The 22,387-nt window shown below is 33.3% G+C and overlaps 3 protein-coding genes across 3 annotated transcripts; 1 reads left to right on the top strand and 2 right to left on the bottom strand.

Annotated features, from left to right (window-relative positions):
- The first annotated feature begins 6,811 nt into the window (after positions 1-6,811).
- Positions 6,812-9,328, top strand: LOC112013808 (uncharacterized). Its single transcript, XM_024046187.2, has 2 exons — positions 6,812-7,314; positions 8,648-9,328. Exons 1-2 carry the CDS (start codon positions 7,032-7,034, stop codon positions 9,019-9,021), a joined length of 657 nt encoding a protein of 218 aa, XP_023901955.1. The 5' UTR covers positions 6,812-7,031; the 3' UTR covers positions 9,022-9,328.
- Positions 9,329-9,600: 272 nt separating this feature from the next.
- Positions 9,601-12,321, bottom strand: LOC112036532 (S-type anion channel SLAH1). Its single transcript, XM_024069366.2, has 2 exons — positions 11,435-12,321; positions 9,601-9,903 (listed from the first exon to the last, which is right to left on the bottom strand). The coding sequence occupies exons 1-2, from the start codon at positions 12,299-12,301 to the stop codon at positions 9,601-9,603; spliced, it is 1,170 nt and encodes a 389-aa protein (XP_023925134.2). The 5' UTR covers positions 12,302-12,321.
- A 5,434-nt stretch (positions 12,322-17,755) lies between these two features.
- On the bottom strand, positions 17,756-19,197 carry LOC112036531 (mitogen-activated protein kinase kinase kinase 18). Its single transcript, XM_024069365.2, has one exon. It carries the CDS (start codon positions 19,064-19,066, stop codon positions 17,771-17,773), a length of 1,296 nt encoding a protein of 431 aa, XP_023925133.1. The 5' UTR covers positions 19,067-19,197; the 3' UTR covers positions 17,756-17,770.
- Between the last annotated feature and the right edge of the window lie 3,190 nt (positions 19,198-22,387).

The raw sequence follows: 22,387 nt of genomic DNA, 5'->3' as shown, positions 1-22,387 counted from the left end.
AATCCTGGAGCCCTATAACGGCGTTTTTAAAGACCTATAGTGACGTTTTCAAGGCCTATAGTGACGTTTTGTAACTCAACTTCCAATAAATCAAGTTATAGGCAATTTTTAAAATTTTTTTTACCTATAACTCGATTTTATATAAATCGAGTTACAAAACACCACTATAGATCCTGAAAACGTCACTATAGGCTCCTTAAAAACGCCGCTATAGGGCCTAAATCGATTTTGAGAAACTCGATTTTCAAAAGAAGGGCATTTCCCTAATTAGTTTGAGAAAAAGGACAAAACGCTGCTTAGTTTGCCCAAAATGGGCATTTTGCAATTTTGTCCCAACAATCCTCTATATCATTTCTCTAAAGTTTCCATCCACTCCCACCTCTCCATTTATACATCCTTGAGAGATTCTTAACCCAAACACTTACCTCGCCCATCCTAAGTGTTGAGAGAAGTTTTGGTGCCTTTGAGAAGCATTGGAAGAAGCCATTGAAAGGTGGATGCAATCAAACAGAATTGTGGGATCCGAAAAGCTAGTAAAGACAAGACTCCGAGAAGTCCGTTGGTAGCAGGAGTTTGGTAGGCTCAAGTACATTATGTAGATTAGGCTTGGAGTATTTTTTTTTTTTTTTGATATTCGTGTACTCCTACTTATTCACTGGTGGATTGATTTTGGCTTGGAGGGCCGCAGAAAGATTTTTCACCGAGTACTTCGATTTCCTCTTCGATACCATGTCTCGGTATTATCTTGTATTTGCTTCTATCTTCCTTACTCTTTAAGCTTTACATTTACTGCTCATTGTACTTGCTTATGGCTTAAAGTAGTGTTATCGATTTATTGTATGTGCTTTACTCTTGTTTTGCACTTAGATAAGTTAAAGTAAAAGCAATTAAGCCGTAATTCAAAATTAGAGATTTAAACAAGTATTAGTGTTTTCTCACTAATTGTGCTTTCAAAAGGCAAAAGCATTTTCAACCAAAAAGAACGAATCATCTAGAATAGTTGCAATACATTACACTTACAAACCCTCCAATATAAATGAAAATGTATTCAATTAGCTCCCTGTTTTTGCTTGCAATCGATTACATCAATCCTTTCTCCCTGTCAGCTTTCGGTTCTGCAAGTTGAGCCGCCAACTGCAAGACCAATTATTTCTAAATTTTTTATTTATTTATAAGATAAGATAGGGAAAATTTGACACAAATGAAACCACTACTGGCCAATAGCATCTAGGTCGAGTGGCACCCTTTTTGTATTTCTACCGTTGACATTTAAGGTATGAATCTCCCCTCCCTCTTAAAATGTATCAAAAAAAGGAAAAGAAAAAAGAAAACAAATCCTCCTCTTCTCGTTGAAATCTATCCAAAAATATCAGAAAAAGAAAACCATTTGCAATGTAACAATGAAAATAATGTTATATAAGCAAAAGTGTTATGGCTCAATTGACACTTCTAATTAGTATTTTTAACAGAAACGTATATAGCTTAATTCCTCCTCTCTCAACTATTGAATTAAATATATATATATATATATTTAAAGTAACATAAGAAGCTTTCCACAATTTCATGAATATCAATTTCTGTATGCATGAAGAGTCGATATTGAAGGGGATAAAAAACAAATATGACGGATGCATGAGCCTAACGACACTGAATAATGTATGGCGACGGATCGAGGTTCTAGACGGAAAGAATACATGACAGGTAGTCTTATATGGACAGAATCCTTGGTGTATGGACACGAGGGCGACTAATGTCAAGCCATGTGGCACCCACATGGCTTAAGTGAATTCCAAGGAATCTTAAATGGAAATATCTTGCGCTCTACGTTTGGTCTTGGTCAAGGAACCCCTATATGGGAAGAATCCCATGAAATACGTGCTTTTATTAGAATCCTCTCTATAAGGAAAGGTCTTTCTACCCAAGGAATAGGAGTTGGTTCTACACTACTATAAAAACCCTGCAAGCACTCGCAAACGAAGGTACGCATAGTTTACCCAGCTCTGGCACTCTAGAGTTGTGAGAAGTTTTCTAACTTAACTTTCGGAGAGTTTTTGGCCGGTACCACACCAGTACTCTCCTAAGGTCTTCTTGTTCTGTGTTGTGCAAGTATTGCCTTGAGCACATAAGAATTGTGTGACTTACTGACAATTTTTGGCATCATCAGATATATTTTTCATATAGTTCTATGGTAAAAGCTTTAAGTTATTAGGAGAGGTTCAAGTGTTCAACCATTACATAAACCCCTACCAATGTCCATATCTAATCAACGTGGGACTCTAACATGGCCTCACCTCTAAATCTCAACATCCAAACAAAGTTATTCTACGTCCAATAATACAAAACATGATTGAAATTAATACCAACCCACGTAGGGTAACAGGTATTACTCCATATGTGGTAACTTATTATATGGTGGCAACATCCTAGCTTAGTGTCAAAGGAGCTTCAACGAGGAGGAACTTGGATAATTTGCAGCCCATGTGAAAAGTTGCATTCTCGATCTTAAGCCACGCCAGTTTAGCAACTTCCTATATTTGCTTCCTTTCAATGCTATTAAACAATCCTAATGTTTAAAATTTTGAAGACATTATTTTTTGAATGAAGATATAAAATATTCAACGAGGTTACTCCAATCTCTAAATCTTGTAAAAGTGCATGAGTTTTGTTTAGACCTAGTAAAATTGGACCCAAACCCAAAAACCTGAAAATTAATAACCGATCTGACCCATGATTTTTTTACCAAGAGTAAAAATGGTTCAATCTAACCTAACTCATTTTAAAGTAATTTTTTTCCACATTAAATTCAAATGGGATAGTACAGTATATTCATTCTAAATAGTGTCACCATAAATACTCATTTTAAGTGTTTGTGAGGTGTGGGAGGCAAGAGCCGATGTTCAAGTCTCCAGGAGGGAACTTTACACATAAATACACTTAGATTATGTTAGAGTAGAATTTCTATCTTATATAAAAAATTAAAAATTAAAAAAGAAAAAAAAAAAGAAAGAGTCTCACATGCACATTTAGAATTTATGGTGATGATATACTGTATCTTAAAAAAAATTATGGTCAATGACATTTAGTTTTTTCCCCCATTCTTTTATGATGATAGTGAACTATGGATGTGTAATCTTTTATGTATTATTTAACATTTATTTTTGGGTAATTTATTATTTGTTTTCCTATTTGTATTGAAAGGAAGATAAATACAATATTGTTATTGTTATTGTTATTATTATTGTTATTGTTACTTTATTTTTTTGTATGTGAACAAAAAATATGAGTCAACTCATAACCAATAAGCCTAACCAATAACCTAGGTGCCTTGGAGTCTGTCAAAGATTCATGTCGTTAATACAGACGGTTCGTTCGGGAAGGAGCTCTTGTGTGAGAAGTTTCGAAGTTGTGGTGGATCACAACAATGAGTTATCTACTCAGATATTAGAGTCTAGGAAACAAATTTTTTGTTCTAGATTGCAAACTCCTTTTGTAGTTAATTGCCTTAATTTGGGTGTGCTGTCTTAGTAGTGGTTTTTTCCTTTGAAAATGTTCTCCATCGTTTTTCCACTTTGTCACGAAATCTGATTGTCTTGATTGTTTTACTATAATAAACTGATACTTAAGCTAATAAAAAATATTTAAGCTAATAAAAATAATAAACTTAATCACTAAATCATTATTTTAACCTTACTTTCGTACCTTTACACACAATTTAAATGTACAGCTAAATAGGTAGGTTAAATGATAGAGTTCATTGGTGAAAGGTTGGCCTCTAACTACAATAGTTTCTCACATTTTTAATGCCTCAACCAGATTTTTGTGTATAGATGGAACACATGTGGACTGCAAATTGCCAACTATGGCTTTCAATTATTAGTTTGTACAAAACCTTATCCTTTCCAAAACCACAGCCTTTTTTTTTTTTTTTTTTTAATGTAGTTGTTATTTATTTAAATTTAAAGAAGGTAGCTTTGATTTTTTTGACAAATTTCTTTTGATTATATCCCAAAAACTTGTAATCAAGTTGCCCAAACTCTTACTGGGACTGCAAAAGAGGTTGTGGAGGCATTGGTTTGGACTGAGAAATGCCCTCTTTCCTGTTTTCCATTCTTAATGTTTAATGGAATAAAGTTCAATCCATTTTTACTATTAAAAAAAAAACATCAGGAAATTGGGGAAGGGATGGACTAACATGGTCATGGGATCAAATGAGGATTAGCAGGGTGATGTTGATTTTCATACTCTTTTAAGAGTGGTGTGGTCCAAGCTTTAATTGATCTTTTAAAATTGCCTATCTATCTACATACACTCATGACATGAGTCCTTGTGTTGTACACGGTGATTAACATTCTCTCTGGAGGAATTGGAAGACAGGAATAATGCATCTTGAGAAATAATCATTTTTGCAAAGCATACATAATTTACCAATTGCCACAATCAAATACATATAATCGTTTTAACTTAACCTGTTCATTCAAAACTCCAAAGCCACTTCGGCTAGAATACCCAACACAGCAATATCAAAATTTCATAGATCAATTAAATTTGATCGTGCGTAATTCGATTACGTGCAAATTTCAGCAATCAAAATATCAAATGGATCATTATTTGTCATTGTATGTTCATTTGGGTTTCTCAGAGGTTCTACTTCTATTTTGTTTGCGAAAAGTTACATCAAAATTTCCGTGTGATTCTAATAGTTGAATCGAAATTTAGACTTAAACTTAGCTCATTTGTTGGATAAAAGAACATTAATAAATTATTTCTCAAATCAAGCTTGAATCAATTGACCAATTTAAAAATTCTGATAAAGTGCTTGGACAAAACTTTTTTTTTGAATCAAGGCAAAGCATTTTAATTAATGAAAACTGTTAAAATCAGCCTAAAGTACATCTGTAATATCTGGTGGTACATCTTCCATCCAGAGTTGTAAAGAAAAAAAATTTGTTCGCCTCGCTAGTGAGTAGATTATAGTATATGAGAATAAGTTACGTTTGAAAAATAAGAGACTAAATACCGTATGTCTTTTACAATGTGACCAAAGTTTGACAAAACCTTATTATAACATTATATATTTTAATGCTGTTGCTTTTTATTTTTGGAGGAAAATATAGTTGTTTTTAAGTCTTAAGCTTTTTTTTTTTTTAGTTTAGTTTACTTTTTGTTTTTATTTTTATTTTTTGGCATTTCGTTAAGGAAGATTGTGCAAATCTGCCTGAGGTACAGTTTCAAAGTCTTAAATTCTTTAAATTATCTTCCAAATTTACACCCTTAAAAGAGAAGTCAAATCGTCCTAAAATCTTTATCACAAACCAAGTTGTCAACGTGGTCACTGGCCTTTGTTTTCTGTTTTATGTCCTTTTCCAATACATTTAATTAATGTTCGTAGATAACCATCTTGACACCACATGGTTTTTGACTTTTTCGTTAACTTTTCTTCTTTTGAAATTGCACCTTAAGGCTTAAGCCTACTCTACTTTCTACCCCACTTTTGCTGTTATAATTAGACAATCTATTTCTTTTTTAATTTTTTTTTTCAATTATAGTCCTACACTAAAAACCAGAATTGGTCAAGTATACCACATTCTTCTAAACAAATTCATACTTAATCAACTCAAATACAAATATTAATTCATACTTAATCAACTCAAGTACAAATATTAATGTGAATTCCAGTTACCTTAATTAATAAAGTTTTTTATCATTGAATAAAATATTTGAGGTTTAATTCCTGCACAAATATTAATTCAACTTAAGTAAAATAAAAAAATAAAAAAAATAAAAAGCTTTTTATGACTATCGATTAGATCAATTCTTTCAAGAGAATTGCTATGTTCCAAACACTTTTACAACAAATTATAGATGATAGGTTGTTATTATCTATTACAAGTGAACAAAAAAGTAATCTAAGTTGTAAATTCAAATTAGAACCAGTAACAACTCAACACCTTTGATTTGTTGTGAAAAATATTGTAAATGTAACACTTCTCTTCTTTCAATGTGTGTCCTAAAAACTAAAAAGTTTCTCTTCATTACTTTTTCAATAAATAAAAAAATTTATTTCAGGTTGAAAATTATTTTTTATAAATTTAAAAATATACTTAGTATCACATCCTTATAAAACACATCATATCTCTCTTCTATATATTAAGAGGATTCAAAAAGTTAGTAATGTCTTTATAAAATATAAAAAATACCACTAATCTAATTAGATAATCTTTATTCCTAAAAAATAAAAATAAAATGTTAAAATTGTAATTCAACAAAATTCAAAAAAAAAAAAAACTATTTGAGAAACTTTTTTTTTCCTAAAAATTAGTATACACTCTCTATTTAAATACCTCAAAGAAAAAAAAACCTTCTATTTAAAAAAAAAATTTCCGAAAAATTAGCACACACTAAATCTAGCAGTTTACTCATTTTCAAAATCCTAAATTTTATCTTCTTAAAAATTTCTTCTTGTGTAACCTCACTAATAATAGACAAATTCATATTTAAAAATTAAGACATTAAAACTCAAAATATTAGAGAGAGAGAGACTCATCACACGTGTAGAGTTCGTATGATGAGGCTAGTACACTTTTAAATTCATTGAAAGATAAATATTTCCAATAAAGTGGTGTCATGAGATGAGATTTACATTGGCTTTATTTTGATTTATAACATAACAACTAACATGTACCCCCATTTATTCATAGTTTGTGTTTCCACCCCCAAATAAAATATTAGATAAGTCAAAAGGCCCTTTTATGTAAAAATAACTAAAGCCTAGGGACTTTCTCATAAAATTTATAAAATCTCCATTTTGAAGCAAAAACAAAGAAGAGGAAACCCACTCCTTCCTTTCCTTCCAAATTCCATTTACTCCGCTCGCATCTTCCCTTCTCTTCACTCCATCAACCCAACCAAACCAAACCAAATCAAACCAAACCAATTCTTTTCTCTTGTTTCCCATCCACCTATAAATCCCAACAACAACAATAAAAACCAACACCACCTCAAAGCAAAAAAAAAAAAAAAGAAGAGAAACAATGCAACAGCTATTGTTCACGGTGATATTGTCGGAAATGGCATTGATATTGGTGCTACTATTCAAGACCCCATTGAGGAAGCTAGTGATAATGGGCTTGGATCGCGTCAAGCGCGGTCGTGGGCCAATCATGGTCAAGACCGTTGGTGCCACCGTCTTTGTGGTGCTCTTGTCCAGCGTCTACAGCATGACCAAGATCCAGAAGCGTTGGATCGATGAGGGAGCTGTTAATCCAACGGATCAGGTCCTCATGGCCAAGCATCTCCTTGAAGCCACTCTTATGGGTAATTACTAATCTAATCTAATCTAATCTTTGCATTTTTTAAAAAATTTTTATGTATTAATCATTGGGTTTTTTTGTAGAACAAGAATTTTGTGAATCATGATTTGATTTGAATGAATTAAATGATTTTGATTTTCAAGGAAATGAGACTTTGTGGTTGGCCTATTTTGACAGATTGGTTAACCGGATCTTTGCATTTTCTTCTTTTAAGTATTGCAATCTCAAATAAACTTCAAAACTGAGCAATGACCTTTTTTGTGTCATTAAGATTTTCCTTAAATTTAATGGAAAAGTAATTGTCTAATGAAAAGTCAATGCTAGGATCATTATTTGTACTGACTAAGAAGGAATGACTTGATCAGCAAACAAAATATGTAACATTTTGGTATAGTTCGGTCAATGCTAAAATCGTTGTTCTGAATTTATACATACTGTGATGTAATATATATTTGGGTAGCCATAAGCCCAAAATTATTCACAGCGGTGGTTCCATGTGAAAGTGGTTTTCACACTAATTTCATTCCGTTGCCTTGACAAATTGTGAAAAAAATTGTGAAATTTGTTGTGTCTATAGCACTGTTGTGACTTGTGACCATTGAATGCATCAATACCTTTGTCAAAACACCTAGGTAATGTTTTGTTGCTTATAAGTACATGTTTGAAAGTCTGTCCGCGGTTTATCTAAGACTCTGAAGTATTTTAATCTTGTTATAAATTAGTCCTTGTTATTTTTCACCTTGTTTTTCAGTTACAGACAAGCTGTTAAGTGATTTGCTTCATGGTATTTTTGTTAAAAAGTTTTCATTTTGGAGCCAATGAGCTCTGGCTCGAATATCACTTCATCTTCAAGAGTAGTGGGGGAGGGTGAGGTCATTGGTTCAAATCCTCTGGGTACATTTGCAACTTACTGATTACAAAGGAAATATATGTTGGAACCTTTACTGCTGGACACGATGTTCGATGACGCTTGAATGCTCTCACTTTTTCTTTTACCCATCTATGTTTTGGTATTGGGCAAAGAAAAAAAAAAGTATGCAAAGTTATTGAACAGTCTATAAACTTAGCTGGATACATGTGGGCGACCTTTATTAATTTGCTGAGGATACATAGCCGACTCCAAAATTTTGGGACTTAGACTTGATTGTTGTTGTTTTAGTTAAAAGTTTTGCGTGTACAGGATCACATCATGTTTTTTCATTTTGTAACGTAATAATGCTTTATGGCTTTGAGTTTTAGGTCTGGGCTGCTTGTTTCAGTTTGAACCCCATTTTGCTCAATAAACTTGTTAGCTGTGGACCTATGTTAAAATGTAAACCTGGGGCAACTGCTTGCAGGTTCCTCCCTATTCCTTGCACTGATGATAGACAGACTACACCATTATATCAGAGAGCTACGTATAAGAAGGAAGAGCATGGAGGCAGTTCAGAAACAGGCTCGAGGATCTGAAAATGGGAAAGTTGAGGAAGCTAAAGCAATGGAGGAAGAGACAGCTAAATTGCGAGAAAAACTTAAGCATCTAGAATCAGAACTTGAGACGAGGACAAAAGAAGTGAATGCTGCAGAGGCCAATGCAGTTGCGCTAAGTAAACAATCTGAAGGATTCCTTCTTGAGTATGACCGCTTACTTGAGGAAAACCAAAACCTTAGGAACCAGTTGCAATCATTGGACAGGAGATTGTCACATTCTGGTAGCAAGAAGAATACTTAAGCAACACGGCACCTCTTGCATTTTTTCCTTCTTGAAGTTTTCTTTCATTTTTCATAGTATCTTTTGGGGGTTTCATGATGGTTTGGTTAGGTACAGGCTATGCACCAATGTAAGTGTGTTAACTAAAAATCTTCTCCTTCCACCCCATTCCCTGCCTCAACCCCAAGGGAAAAAAAATTCATGAGTAAATAGGATTTTCATTGTGTGTTTAATTTTACTTAGAGCTTAAGTGCTGGAGTTGATCAATTTTGTCCTGACAAACTGAGACAAATTATTAGGTTATAACATGGAAACAAATTTCTGCTGATTTTGTTATGTTTATGAATATGCATTTTTATCCCCCTTTTTTTGTATGGTTTAAAGTTTGGATTGTAATTAAGACCTTTTGGGTTCTTTCTTCTACAATTGAACTATTCAAATCATTCACAAAGTTTATAAGTTTCCATTATAATTAGTGACATTCTTCAGTCAACAGCTCTATGACAGTAGAGCATAAGCTTTGCACCACAATTAGTCGTCATAATTGCAGGTAAACCATAACCGGTCTGCACCACCAGCCTAGTTTCAAGTCTCCTTGTCTCACTTGTCAACTGCAATCTCTGGCTTAGTTGCAGTCTTCCTTAGTTCATTAATAGAACTCAGAATAGGATCATATTCACGCAAAAGCCTGTTGCTGTTGAGTGCAGTAAGTAGCATCAAACCCAGAAAGACTGGAACACACATAATCAATAGCACAAGCGTCATCGCAGGTGCTATATGACCTTTCACCTCTTTTGCGTATTCCACAGAGGCTAGAGCAAGAAAGGTAAGCGGGAAGGAGTAAGCCCACCATGCAACATGGAACCTCTTCATAGATTTCTTGAAAAGGGTTGGCCTACAAGCCTGTATATAAATCCATGAGTGGATTAGTTGCACGTTTCAATTAGCTAGGGAACCCCTTCTTCTAATAACAAAGCCAGAGGCCACGGCTGCATTAACACGTATATTAATCACCTCTCTTACATGCAAAGGTGTGTGTAAATGCTGCTTTGTATGGGGCTTTCATAGCACTCTTCCTCTATTATTTGTCACCTAGAAATGTTTATTGACAACCAGCTAAATTTTCTCATCGCACATCTATATTTTTAGGGATGCAAAAACTAAAGAAACTTTATTTCTTCAACTTGACCTTTATGGCCTAACAGCTAAAGCTTATTACTTCAAAAAGTTGCCAATGAAAACTCTGATCCAACCAATCATTAGTTTAATGGTGAACATTCAAATAGAGATTAGAGTGCTCTTCACTTCACTATGCAATACCTCTCACATTATTTTCACTTTTTAAAAAAATTTTAACTTTTTAAACTCTCAACTTTTTTACATTTTTAACTTCCTTGATCCAATGGTTGGTATCAAAAGTTAACTTTTTAATTTTTAATTTGAACAATGAGAAGGTATTGCATGGTGTAATAACCCTAATTATTGCACCAGATCTCAATCCGATATGATACTATCTACTCTCTGTGACATTAATTATTTAAAGTTGTAGAAAATTGAGGCATTAAACTTGTCATAATGTCAAGAGCAACAAATATTTTACACTTACTATCAATGTTAGATCATTCCTTCCATGTACTTTGCTGACTAGACTAAAAGCCACTTCAAAGGCATATATACTCAGTAGAGGTATAACATTTGAATCAAACAAAAAGTTTAAGGGTTATGACAAGCTGAATATTAAAAGTTTATGATTAATTCATTTATTTGTATTTTAAACGTAAGTCTAGCTTGAACTCATCACTAAGTTAGAATACATGTTTAAACTTAGTTCATTTTTTAACAATCTTGAATTTCTTCATGAATTGCTTAATTAACTTATCATTTTTCCATGTATAGTAGATACTATAGCTAAAATTTTTACCTCTTACCAAATCTATACTAATAATTAATAACTAAATTACAATTGAAATTATTTTGTTTGATTTAATTGGATAGAATGATTTTTATTTATAAAATTTTAAAAATTAGAGTCACCAACCTTGTATCGTTTAAAAAATATATATAATTTTTACCAAATAATAATTTGATATCTTATGAATTTATTTGCAAACTTACACAACCTAATCTTAAGTCAATATAAATATTATTCGTATGCATTTATACACATAAACATATAATATTATATTGTGTAGACTTGAATCAAGCCTCGCTCTCATGAGCTTGTTCACAAACACAATAATATGTTTGAGCTCAGCTCAATTAATAGTCAAGCCCAAACTTTAGTTTAAACTTGCCTCGTTTGTTAAATAAACAACCATAAAGAAGTTTTACCCAAACTGTTTATGAACTCGGTTCATTTACACAGTACTTGTGCTGCTATTGAAATAGTGTAGAAATGGAAGTATGTGAGAGAAGAGTAAATGATGGAAATTACCAGAGACATAAAAAGGAATAGAGAGAGGAAGAAAAGCATCTTTGATGAAGTATCAAAAGCTCCTGAAATGGAGCTCCAAGCTAAACTTGCCATGCTTGGTGCAACAATGAACAAGAAGAAAGCTGGCCTCAGCATCACTGGAAAATGATTGCCACCAGGTAGGCGCTGATAGAGGGTAATGAAGAGTACTAAATAATGTGCCATGCCTACTGAGAACATGAAAATTGCACTCTCTTTCCACCCCATCTGTGCTGCTCCTTGAGCACCTACCAAGTTCCCTAACACTGATATCTGACTTGTTGGATTTGCCATCATTGATAGAAACCTCTTTTCAGTGGTGAACCATTGCCCATATATTTTGATGTCAAGCACCAATATTGGAATTGCAAAAACCAACCAAAGAACTAGATAAGTGCGACTCTTTGGACTTATTAATGGGGCTGATTGAAGCATGAGAAGCCATGAAATCCAAGGGGCATACAAGAAGTTCACTCCTATATGGTGTAAGAATTCTGCCTTGACCAGGTGAAAATGAAAGTAACACCTTAGAATATATAGCATAGAGAGTGTAATTAGCACCAAAAGTGCAAGACACCACAGTAAATGAAAAGCCGTTGAAGAAATCATGTGGAATACTTGTTGGAAAGCTTGTGACTCATCTGTTGGCTTACTTAGAATTTTCCATAGTAAAGCTTGGGCACCAAGAGAGATGCTTATTCTGAAGAAGCCTGCACGAAGCCTGGTTAAGATGTATGATTGTGATGGATTGGAAATGGGAATTGGATGGGCATGAGACTCTTGGCTAGTGACATTAATGGAAGCATCAATTACTACCTCAACTTGTGGTTTCAATACAGGGTCTTCCATTAGTAATAGTATAATAATAGAAGTGATCAGTGACTTTGTGTAAGATTTGCATTTTTCAAAATAAGTACAAAGGGTGTTTATATAGGGAAAGGAGTGAGTGTGAGAAACACTTGAAAAATCAATTCAATATTGCGTGTAAAGCCACTACACTCTAACATTTAGGGCTTCTTTGGATTGAAGGGAGAGAGAGGGAGTGGAGGGGAATAGAGTAGAGTAAAATTAGCTGAAAATATGCTAATTTTGAGCTAATTTTACTCTACTCTACTCTTCATCCATTTCCCTCAATCCAAACGAACTATTAACAAGCTAGTACAGTAGTCCTAAAGAGTATTATTGTCTTTTGGAAATGCAAAATTAGTAAGTTTTTGAATTTGAGTTTTATTCTCATATCATTTTTAATTGATAATAGTTAACTCACTTAATCTTGTTGTGACATGATTGATCTTAAGAAAGGTTTTATCAATTTTAATTTTGAAAAACTTCTTGAAACAAGCATAACAAACAAGTCTTTTTATATAATCAAGAATTTTTATATTACATGTTTGAATATTATTATGATAACTTTCATTGTTGTTTTTATGTTGTATCATTTCATTATTTTCTAATTTATTTGACCAAATTGCAAAAGGCCTTTGACGTCTAAGATTTGGGTCAATTGCAAACATACCCCCATACTTTTCATTTTGTATTATTGACCTTTGTGTTGTCATAAATGATAAAATTGAATGTGGTCACTTTCCATGCATGTGACGAATTTTTTATAAAGAAAATTATTTTTAAAACAAGTTCATTTTTTTAATTTAATTTAATAGAAAAAAATTATTTAAATTAAATTGAATTGGGAAAAAAACTATACCTGACTAAACAACCTTTATAGTTTGTAAAAACTTTTAATAGAGATTGTTTGTTTGGAAGCATTTTTTCTATAGACTTTCAGTCATTCAAGATTTTGTGTGTGTGTGTGTGTGGCTGAATTTCAATCATTAATAAAGCTTTTACATCAGTATGTCCAAAGTAATAAAGTAGAAGAAGTCCGAAGGTACTAGCCAACCACTAAGGTTGTTGGCAATTCCTAAACCCATCTAAAAAGAAGTATTTGAACTTTCCAGATAGTTTAGGAATTGCCAACAACCTTAGTCGTTGGCTAGTACCTTCGGACTTCTTCTAAACTGTGATGTAACCAAAAATATAAGGTAGCTTAGGTATTTATGAGGGGGAATCCGTCTCTCTGAGCTCACAGTAGTAGTTGGATGGACCATTTGACCCATAAGCTCTGTTTTGATGCAGGTCTAGGTCCTATGATCATGGTTACCATATATGCTGACCTAGAAGTATCTGAGAAGCCTACTGCAACTACTAACCTAATCACACTAGGTGACTAGGTAAGACAAAGGAAGCCTCATCGATCACATACGTCTATTAGAGGCCTGTCCAAAATAGGGGAAAATATACCCTGCATTGGGTATATATTTCCTCTCTCTTACAACTGGTGGGTTCCACCAATGAGTGGGACCCACCAATTGTGAGAGAGGAGAAGCATATACCCGATGCAGGGTATAACTTCTCCCAAAATAGGCCTAATTGGAACTTAACTAGGAACTGTCGACTACAAGAAAGGCAACATGTGCCATAGAGTTGAGATTATAGGGATTCATATCAATTGCTTCAACTATTGCCCTTATCATTGCATTTAATCCAACTACCATCAAGTTGCATTAAATTGCTACTTGACAACCATCTTAGCTTGGTTCCCTTTTGATTTTAGGAGACGAGAATGATCCCATGTTTCCCTTTTTCTTCAGTAATGACTAGATGGGATGGATATAGAAGCATAGTGTAAACGCATAGTGGCAAAATTTAACTACAAAATTGGTCACATCCTTACTCAATATCTTTTTATTGAAGGTGAATTTTAACAAATTCACCATTGAATTACATCTTCTTCTTATATCCTCCATGCTTTCGAAATTCAAGAAAATTAAAGATCAATAGCTATATCATCAATAAATTTTTTAAATTGCAAGTTTTTGTAATTTAAAATTATGCATAAAATATAAGCTTATAAATCATATAATAAATGATATTCGATTAACAAAAAATTTGACATATGTATTAAGAGCGTAAAAAATATGCAATTCAACGGTTAAATTTCAAAATATATAATAATATTTATTTTATTGAGTAAGTTTATAACCTTAAATTATAACTAATTTTGTAGCTAAACTTTGTTCATTGATATATAGGAAAAAGTAATAAAGAAACGGTTTATGTAGCTAAGACTATCTAAAAAGATTATTAAATATTGATACATCTGGTATGTCATAGATCCTAGGAGATGGTTGGAAGGAGGAAGATAAGAAATGGTTGAAATGGTTGGTGATAGCCAAACAAAAAGGAAGAGAAAAGGCATAGAAGCAAGAAGCTACTGGTGCTCAAAAACATAATACAACTTCAATGCTTAATTCTGCTATTTAAAAATAAAAAAGGTGTGCCCTATTATAGTACACAAGGTGCTAAATTCTACCAAAGTATTGGAGATGATAAAGTGAAACACTTATATTATGGGGAAGTGAAATGGCTAGTAGCTTTTAGTTTCTAAACAGGAAAAAAATGGTGATTGGCACGATAGGAAAGTGGAAACAAACAAAAGCATTTGGAGTGTAGTTAAGTGATAACTTATAATAAAGCCGTCCGTAAATCCTGAACTACAACCTTTTAATATTGGAGGGTTATATAAGAAAGGATGTCCAAACAAATTTGGAAAGAGAAGCCATGCCTTTAAATTTTAGTTTTATTTTTATTTTTTACAGTGGCCTCTCATAAACAAGTTGAGAAAAAAAAAATTAGCTTATACTTGTGACGTAAGGGTGCAACACAAGTGAAATAAAAAATAATCATGGCAATAAAGTTAATGAACTCTGTCCCTATTTATTAGGGTTTTTTTTTTTTTTTTTTGAAACTGAGTCATTTGAAAAGTTATACGTTTAAATGTATTTTCAAAAATTGCACTTTCAAAATGGGATATTAAATTGGCACTAAAGAGTAAGAGGAGGTAGATTGTTTGTTTGTTTGCTTGTTTTGTTTTTTTTGTTTTTAATTTTTTTTATACAAGATAGAAATTCTATTCTAGCCTAATCTAAGTGTATATGGGTGTGAAACTCCCAACTGGAGACTTGAATCTCGATTCTTGATTTTCATACTCCACAAACACTTATACTTAAAATGACTACCACAAGAGGAAGTAAATTTTTAAATGCACATTAACTTATATTTGTATGGTATTCATTAAAAATAAAGTAAAATATATGTACAAATATCAAGAAAAGTATATACAATTAGAATGAATTTATTTATTCAAATCAATAAATTATTGAAAAATATAATTTTTCTTAAATGAGTATTATAAATGAAATATTTATTATTTCTTAACTCGTTTGGGTAGGATTAAAAAGAAAAAAAGAAAGCATTTGATGGTGGACTATGAGCAAATGCATTTGAGTCATTGAAAGATAGCCAAGGTGGGGGGACCTAATGAATTGATTGAGCAAGTGCTGAAATGTTATCATTTACTTGGGGAAAAGGTTGGGCTCGTGCTTTTGCAAGAAACTTATTTTTAGTTGGAAGCTGCATGTGGTTATGAATCATCAGTTAGGTATTGATTGATTCAATGGCGGCTCTAAGAATTTTTTTTAGAGTGGTCACTAAAAAATTAAATTGTCACAATATTTTTTTTGGTACTATTTTTTAAAGAAAAATGAAATTATAAATTATTTTTATTGAATAGGTTAAATGAGCCACAAATTTTATCTTTTTGTTTAATAATAGGTTTTTTGTTGAGTAATTTTTTCGTTTGTTGTTGTTTGGTCTTGTCTTGTTTTTATTTGGTTTATGTTTATTGTTATTTGGGCTAATATTTATTGTCGTTGTTTAAGCTTTAAAAAAAGAACATGGATTAAGAATTATGTTTGAAAGTAGAATTAATTTTGGAGTAATGCTACGTTCACAATATTTTTACAATAAATCTTACGCAAAAAGTTGTTATTGGTGGGTAAAAAAAATAATATTAATATTTAGCCCAAATTAGAATCAGTAACAATTTACTACATTAGATTTGTTGTAAAATTATTGTGAAAAATGTTGTGAATGTAATAACACTACTCTTATTTTTGTTGAATCCAAATTTTTGTAATTCTCAAGTCAGGGTGTTAATAATTTTTATTAGGATGGTTACAATAAATTAGTTTAATATATAATATATTTTTTGCAAGTGTATGTATACATTTTGTTTTTGCAAGTCAAAGTAGTCTTGTGACCACCTTGATTGCACGTAGAGCTGCCACTGGATCGATTGACCTAAAGTGGCCGCAAAGACATGCGACAATAGAATGCCTGCACTCTGCAAAGATAAAATGGGCCATCTCTTACGTTGGCAATGGCTGATTTCTGAAAAGGAGTTGCAGGTGGCGAGTGATTGGTGACTATTACTTGTATTTTTAATTACATAAACATATATTTAATAGTTATATAATTTATTCAAATGATTTAACTAGTCATGGGATTATTAAATTCATGGATAGTCATGGGGTTTCCTCTTTATAGCACGTTCATATCCAACTCACCTAGTTGTGTGATTTGTTTAATACTTAATAGAAGTGCATTCATGTGAACAAGAATATAAAATGATTATACAAGATAATAATATTTAACAATGGTTAAGCCAATTTTAAGTGTACGTCCATGAGAAACACCAAACAAAATCTACTATCAATGATATGGATTACAATAACACTCACTAATACCTTACAAACTTACATACTCACACACCCATTAAAATGTAAAAAAATATATGTTTGTCCTCACTTATTAAGAGAGAGTTTGTGCCCACATATGAAGAGAAGTGTGAGAATTATGGTTAAGTTAAGCGATTAAAGTCACCATTTCTTAACAACTCAAACTTTTTGGATAAGCAATAATTTATCAAACTCTTAGACAAAAGCCACTAAACCCCTTACAAAAATGCTTATTTATAATTTCCTAATTCTGCTCTTTAATTTAGAAAGAATACACAATTATTTTTTCAATAAGAAACTTTCATTCCATACTGAGAAAGTTTTATTTTCTTCCAATGACAGGTAAAAGCCTTTCCAACCTAAATCAAGTGATTTGAGACAATTTCTAAGAAGCTGATACTACTTGCTTTTATACCCAACTAATATCTTTATCTAATCTCAAGAGAAGGTTTAAGGTTTGAGCTAGTTCTGCTGGCAGACAAGCCCAAACCCACCAAGTTGTACCGCAGACTAGGCCTGTCCTCTTTTACAACATCCCCAGGCCCATTCTTTTACCCATTAAAATAAATTCACTATTATATTTATATGGCCTGGGTATAACTATAAAATAAAGTAGGTCCCAGCTCTAGCCTAGCGGCCCAGGTAAAAATATTGGCAAGAATGAACCTTAATCGTATGGTTATGAAAGCAAAAAATGAGCATTATTCTCAAATGAAATATTGTTTCCATTTAAATCAACTTTGGTACATTTAGAGGCCACCAATGGGCCTCCATTATTGCTACTATTGCTATTATCATTACCACTAATACTACTTCTAATATTACAAGCCTCTATCCCACTAGTGCTCGTGGGTTCATTGTAAAATACCAAGTTGTTGTCCCGACTAACACCTGCTACGGATTCATTGGCATTTAACAAAGCGAAGTCCTGGCTGGGATTGACCAACTCTGGCTCTTTGTTACTATTGCTTCTAACTGTAACCCAATCTTCCTCACATGCCCAATTTGGCTTTTGTTGACACAATGTGGTCCTACCTTCACTCAACCGCTGGATTCTTTCCTTGAGAGAATTCAAGGACCTTTTGTGGGTTGTACTTGGATTTGTCTCAAGCTCATCCATGGATTCCCAAAAGCCTTTATCCAATACACAAGTTGGAGTATCCGAACCAAAACTATTAACTCCTTTCAACTGAGATTTGGGCTCCTCAAGAAAAGAATGATTAAGAAGTTCACTAGCTGACCACCTTTCCATTGGGTCTCTCTTCAAGCAATTGCCCAAGAAATCCTTAGCTTGCTTTGACATGAAGTTAGGAACCTCTGGCACTTCACCCGAATAACCAATTCGGTAAAGGGCTGACACCGGGTCCGAAACACCGGGCCATGGGGCCCGCCCTGTAGCCATCTCGATCATGGTACATCCTAGAGCCCACACATCAGCAGGAAACCCCTGTTGCTCTCCACGCGCCACCTCAGGTGCCATGAACACCGGAGTGCCGGCAATAGCCAAATCAGCACTCGACACTTCACCAAGCTCCCTAGCACAGCCCAAATCAGCAATCTTCACCCCATCATTAGTGACCAAAATGTTGTGACATTTAATGTCACAATGCACTATGCTATTAGAATGAAGGTATTCGAGCCCCAACACAATCTTGCGCGTGTAGGCTTGGATTGTGGCCTCGTCTAGACCACCACCTTGGCTGTGAATTGCATCAATAAGGGTGCCACGGGGAGCATATTCCATGAAAAGATTGTATAGAAGCTTACCATTTTCAGATGAAACATTGCATCCCTTGTATGCTACAATTTGTGGACAACTTACTGTAGAAAGAATTCTTTGCTCCCTCTGGAGGAATTCTGATTGTGAGAGGTCAGTGGACTTGACCGCGAAAATCTCTCCGGACCCATGAACCTTAGCCACTGAGACCGTGGCGGATGAGCCACGGCCAATGATTTGGCCTCTGGTCCAGTCCATTGAAGAGCTGAGCTAACTAGGAAGGAGGGTGAGAGAACTGAGTTATAAGAAGGAAAAATTTTGCAGTTTGGTGTGTCTGTTTTGTTAGGTGAGAGCTCAATTCAACACACACATACACACACACACACACACATATATATATATATATAAAGTCATAGTCTTCAATATTGGTATTGTATGGTTGGCTTAATCCAAGAAGTAATGCTTTTTGTACATTTCTTTTTGAAAGTTTTGGTGATTTTCATCGGAACCAATGGGCAGCCGCAGTCTTTTTTTTTTTTTCCCCCCCTCATTGTGAGAGAACCACGTGGCAAGAAGAGAAGTGATGACAACTTAACTTTGGCCGGCGGTTACATAACTTAACTATGAATTAACTATATATATTTGTCCACATGGCATCATGTGAAAACGTGCGCAACGGGTGCTAGCTGCTAGGTGTGGAAAGTGGTGTTGTTGATGAGCATAGGATACAATGGATTATGGGATATTCCAATGGGTTTGGTTTGGGGTTTAAGAATAGGAAAAGGTCACCAATTCTTAGATTTTTTTAAGTGCTTGACTTTGTTGAAGTAACTCCTCTTAGCAATAATCAACAAAAAAAAAGACAAAGTTGTACAAGTTAAGTTGGGACTGTACCAAACCATCCATGGTTTTACTAGGGATGGTGTTTTGCCCAAAAAAATTTTGGTGGCAGGTAGACTCTTATTAGTGCATATACAATGACTCCTAAATCCCAAGTCCCAATGCACAAATTGATTCTCAGAACAAAGATTAAGAATTGCAAGGTCCATACCAAAAATCTCTGGACCACATGCATTGATTGGAGTAACTTGTTTGACATTTATAACCTAAAGCACTTTGCAAGCAAGACCTGTACCATTTTTGTATTTGGGTAGTGTCAAGATTCAAAGGCTATGCACCAAATCTAGTGGACTTATGTAGTAATTTACTAATAATATCTAAGTTTGCACATTAAGATCAATGCAATTAAAATTTTGATGATACTAGGATAATAATAAAGGGCAATAATGTTAATGAATGAATATTGGAGTGAAAATAAAGTTTCCCTTTTCAAGAATTAAGAGAGCTTGCATAGTTTCAAGCTTTGCTTGGATTGTGGGTGAAGTTTGCAAGAGGAATCAAAGTAAAGGCAACAGGGCAAGAGAGGATACAGAAGGCTTTTTTGTACGTATAAACCAACCAAAAAGCAAAAGGGTTAGAGAGGATCAGGATAGAGCTGGCTATGTGGAACCAACTCCATAAAGCTAAAAAACTCACTTTCGGAACTGATAGTTGGACTTTAGCTGAAAATGGGAAAGCCTAAACCGCCCAACCAAAACTCACATTCTCTTTGAAAATTGGATAGCCTAAACAGTCCAAAGTCCAATCCATTACAAGTGTCAATTTACTCTTTCATTTCTTAGTCCCAAATCCCAATCGTTTTACAGAGAAAAAAAAAATATATTTTTTTCACATTCTTTTTCAATTGTTGAGACGAAATTGATCTTCTTATCACAATTTACCAACCATTATTTATAAAAAATATTGTTAAAATTGTGTGCATTGTTCTTAACAATACCAGCCTATCAGCTTCTCAGCCAACAAAAACAATAAAAATAAAAGTATATGAATAATTTAAGGAATTCCTTTTAGCTAAGTTTGGGCGGCTTTAAAGCTTAGCAACAAAGTATATGCTTATGCTAGAGTGTAAAATGTGTCCCTCTCAAGCAAACCCTTTACCCAATCATTGAATCTATTTCTTCACTTTCGGCAAAGCTTAGGGGACCCTCACGTTTTTTTTTTCTTCCCATGCAGGCATTGAAATGTTTCTCAGCACCATTGTAATAAATGAATCTTTCTTTTAAAAAATCATGAAATAGATTCCCAAAACTTTGTGAAGATTTTTAAGCACGCTCAATATTTGAAATCATTTATTTTTTTGTGGAGAACACATGGGAATGTTAACTCATCTTTCCATCTCAATTTCTCGAGTAACATTTGGCCAGCAGGTGACCATTTTTTTTTTTTGGATAAGAGTAGGTGACCATATTGACATAGCATAGCACTGTATTCAGCTAAAATTAATCATTTTATTGTTCAAAGCGTGAACCAGCAAACACATCAAAACATGCTTTTCTTTGGCTTACAAATAAAGAAGCATTGTACTAAAATTTCTTTTGGGTCATTTTCTACGCATGTTTAAGGACAAAATCCTTCGAGGAATCTATAAAACATAAGCGTTTTTTCAACGAGGATTAGACATTTCTCGTTGTATATATCTCAAATAAGGTTTTCTTTATTAGTTGATATTGTAAGTAATTAATTAGAAAATGGGATAGAAAGTCAAGTTTAATCCTTAATGAAAGACATGTTCACACCACAATAAGGGCTGCTCAAGGAATTGTGGGGCCTAAAGGTGACAATCTAAAGTCAGGTCTATTCTTATACTTTAAATATTAAAATAATATTTATTTAACTTTTGGTTTTTTTTTTTCATTTAAAATCTATTTTTTTAGAAAAAAAATTACAAATTAAAATGAACCTATCGCATTATTCAATGACTATACAACTAAAATAAACACTATTCATTGAATGAAGTAACCAAATACTAAGAGATTTTAATTGAAAATTTTAATAAAGTTATATATTTGATATTTCTAAATATAATTTGAGTATAAATTTATTTACTAGTGTAAGATTAATGAGTTCTTTTAACATTTATGTGTGAGAGGTTAAATAATTGACCCATCTAATAAAAATATTTTTCTTTAACTAGTTTTTCTTTGATAAAAAACAATTACTTTTTTATTCATGAGTGAATATTTAGAATTTAATTAATACTTCTATTAATACAAGAATATTTCTATTTGTAAAAATTTAGGGGTTATTTTTCAATGGGGCCTTAGGCGGCTCACCCAATGAGCCGGCACTGACCACAATGAAAGCAAACCAAAGTTGGTAATTAACTTTGTGGTCTGATTGAAAACCTTTGTGTCCTTTGGAGAATGGAAGGGGCAATGTGACTTCTCACTTCTTTGAGCATCACACAAGCGATACAAAAAGAAGGATGAACCCACACGAAAATTCTTATACATAAACACGTGACACAACCACATGCGCATGCCAATGTATTGAATTGGAGAGGAAGTGCTTGGATTATATGCTGCAATTATTTATGTCCCTGAAATGTAGGCGTGGTATATTATTTCTAAGTCTAAATTTTTTATTGGGGTATTGAAAGTCTAACTAGTAGTTAACCCATTAACCAAGTACTGAGTCAAATTATAATATTGCTAACCTTACAAAGTCACAATTAAATAA

This window comes from Quercus suber, unplaced genomic scaffold (genome assembly GCF_002906115.3).
Source record: "Quercus suber isolate HL8 unplaced genomic scaffold, Cork oak 2.0 scaffold_10, whole genome shotgun sequence".
NCBI lineage: Eukaryota > Viridiplantae > Streptophyta > Magnoliopsida > Fagales > Fagaceae > Quercus > Quercus suber.
Note: the sequence above shows the minus strand (reverse complement) of the source record. Positions and strands in the feature narration are given on the sequence as shown.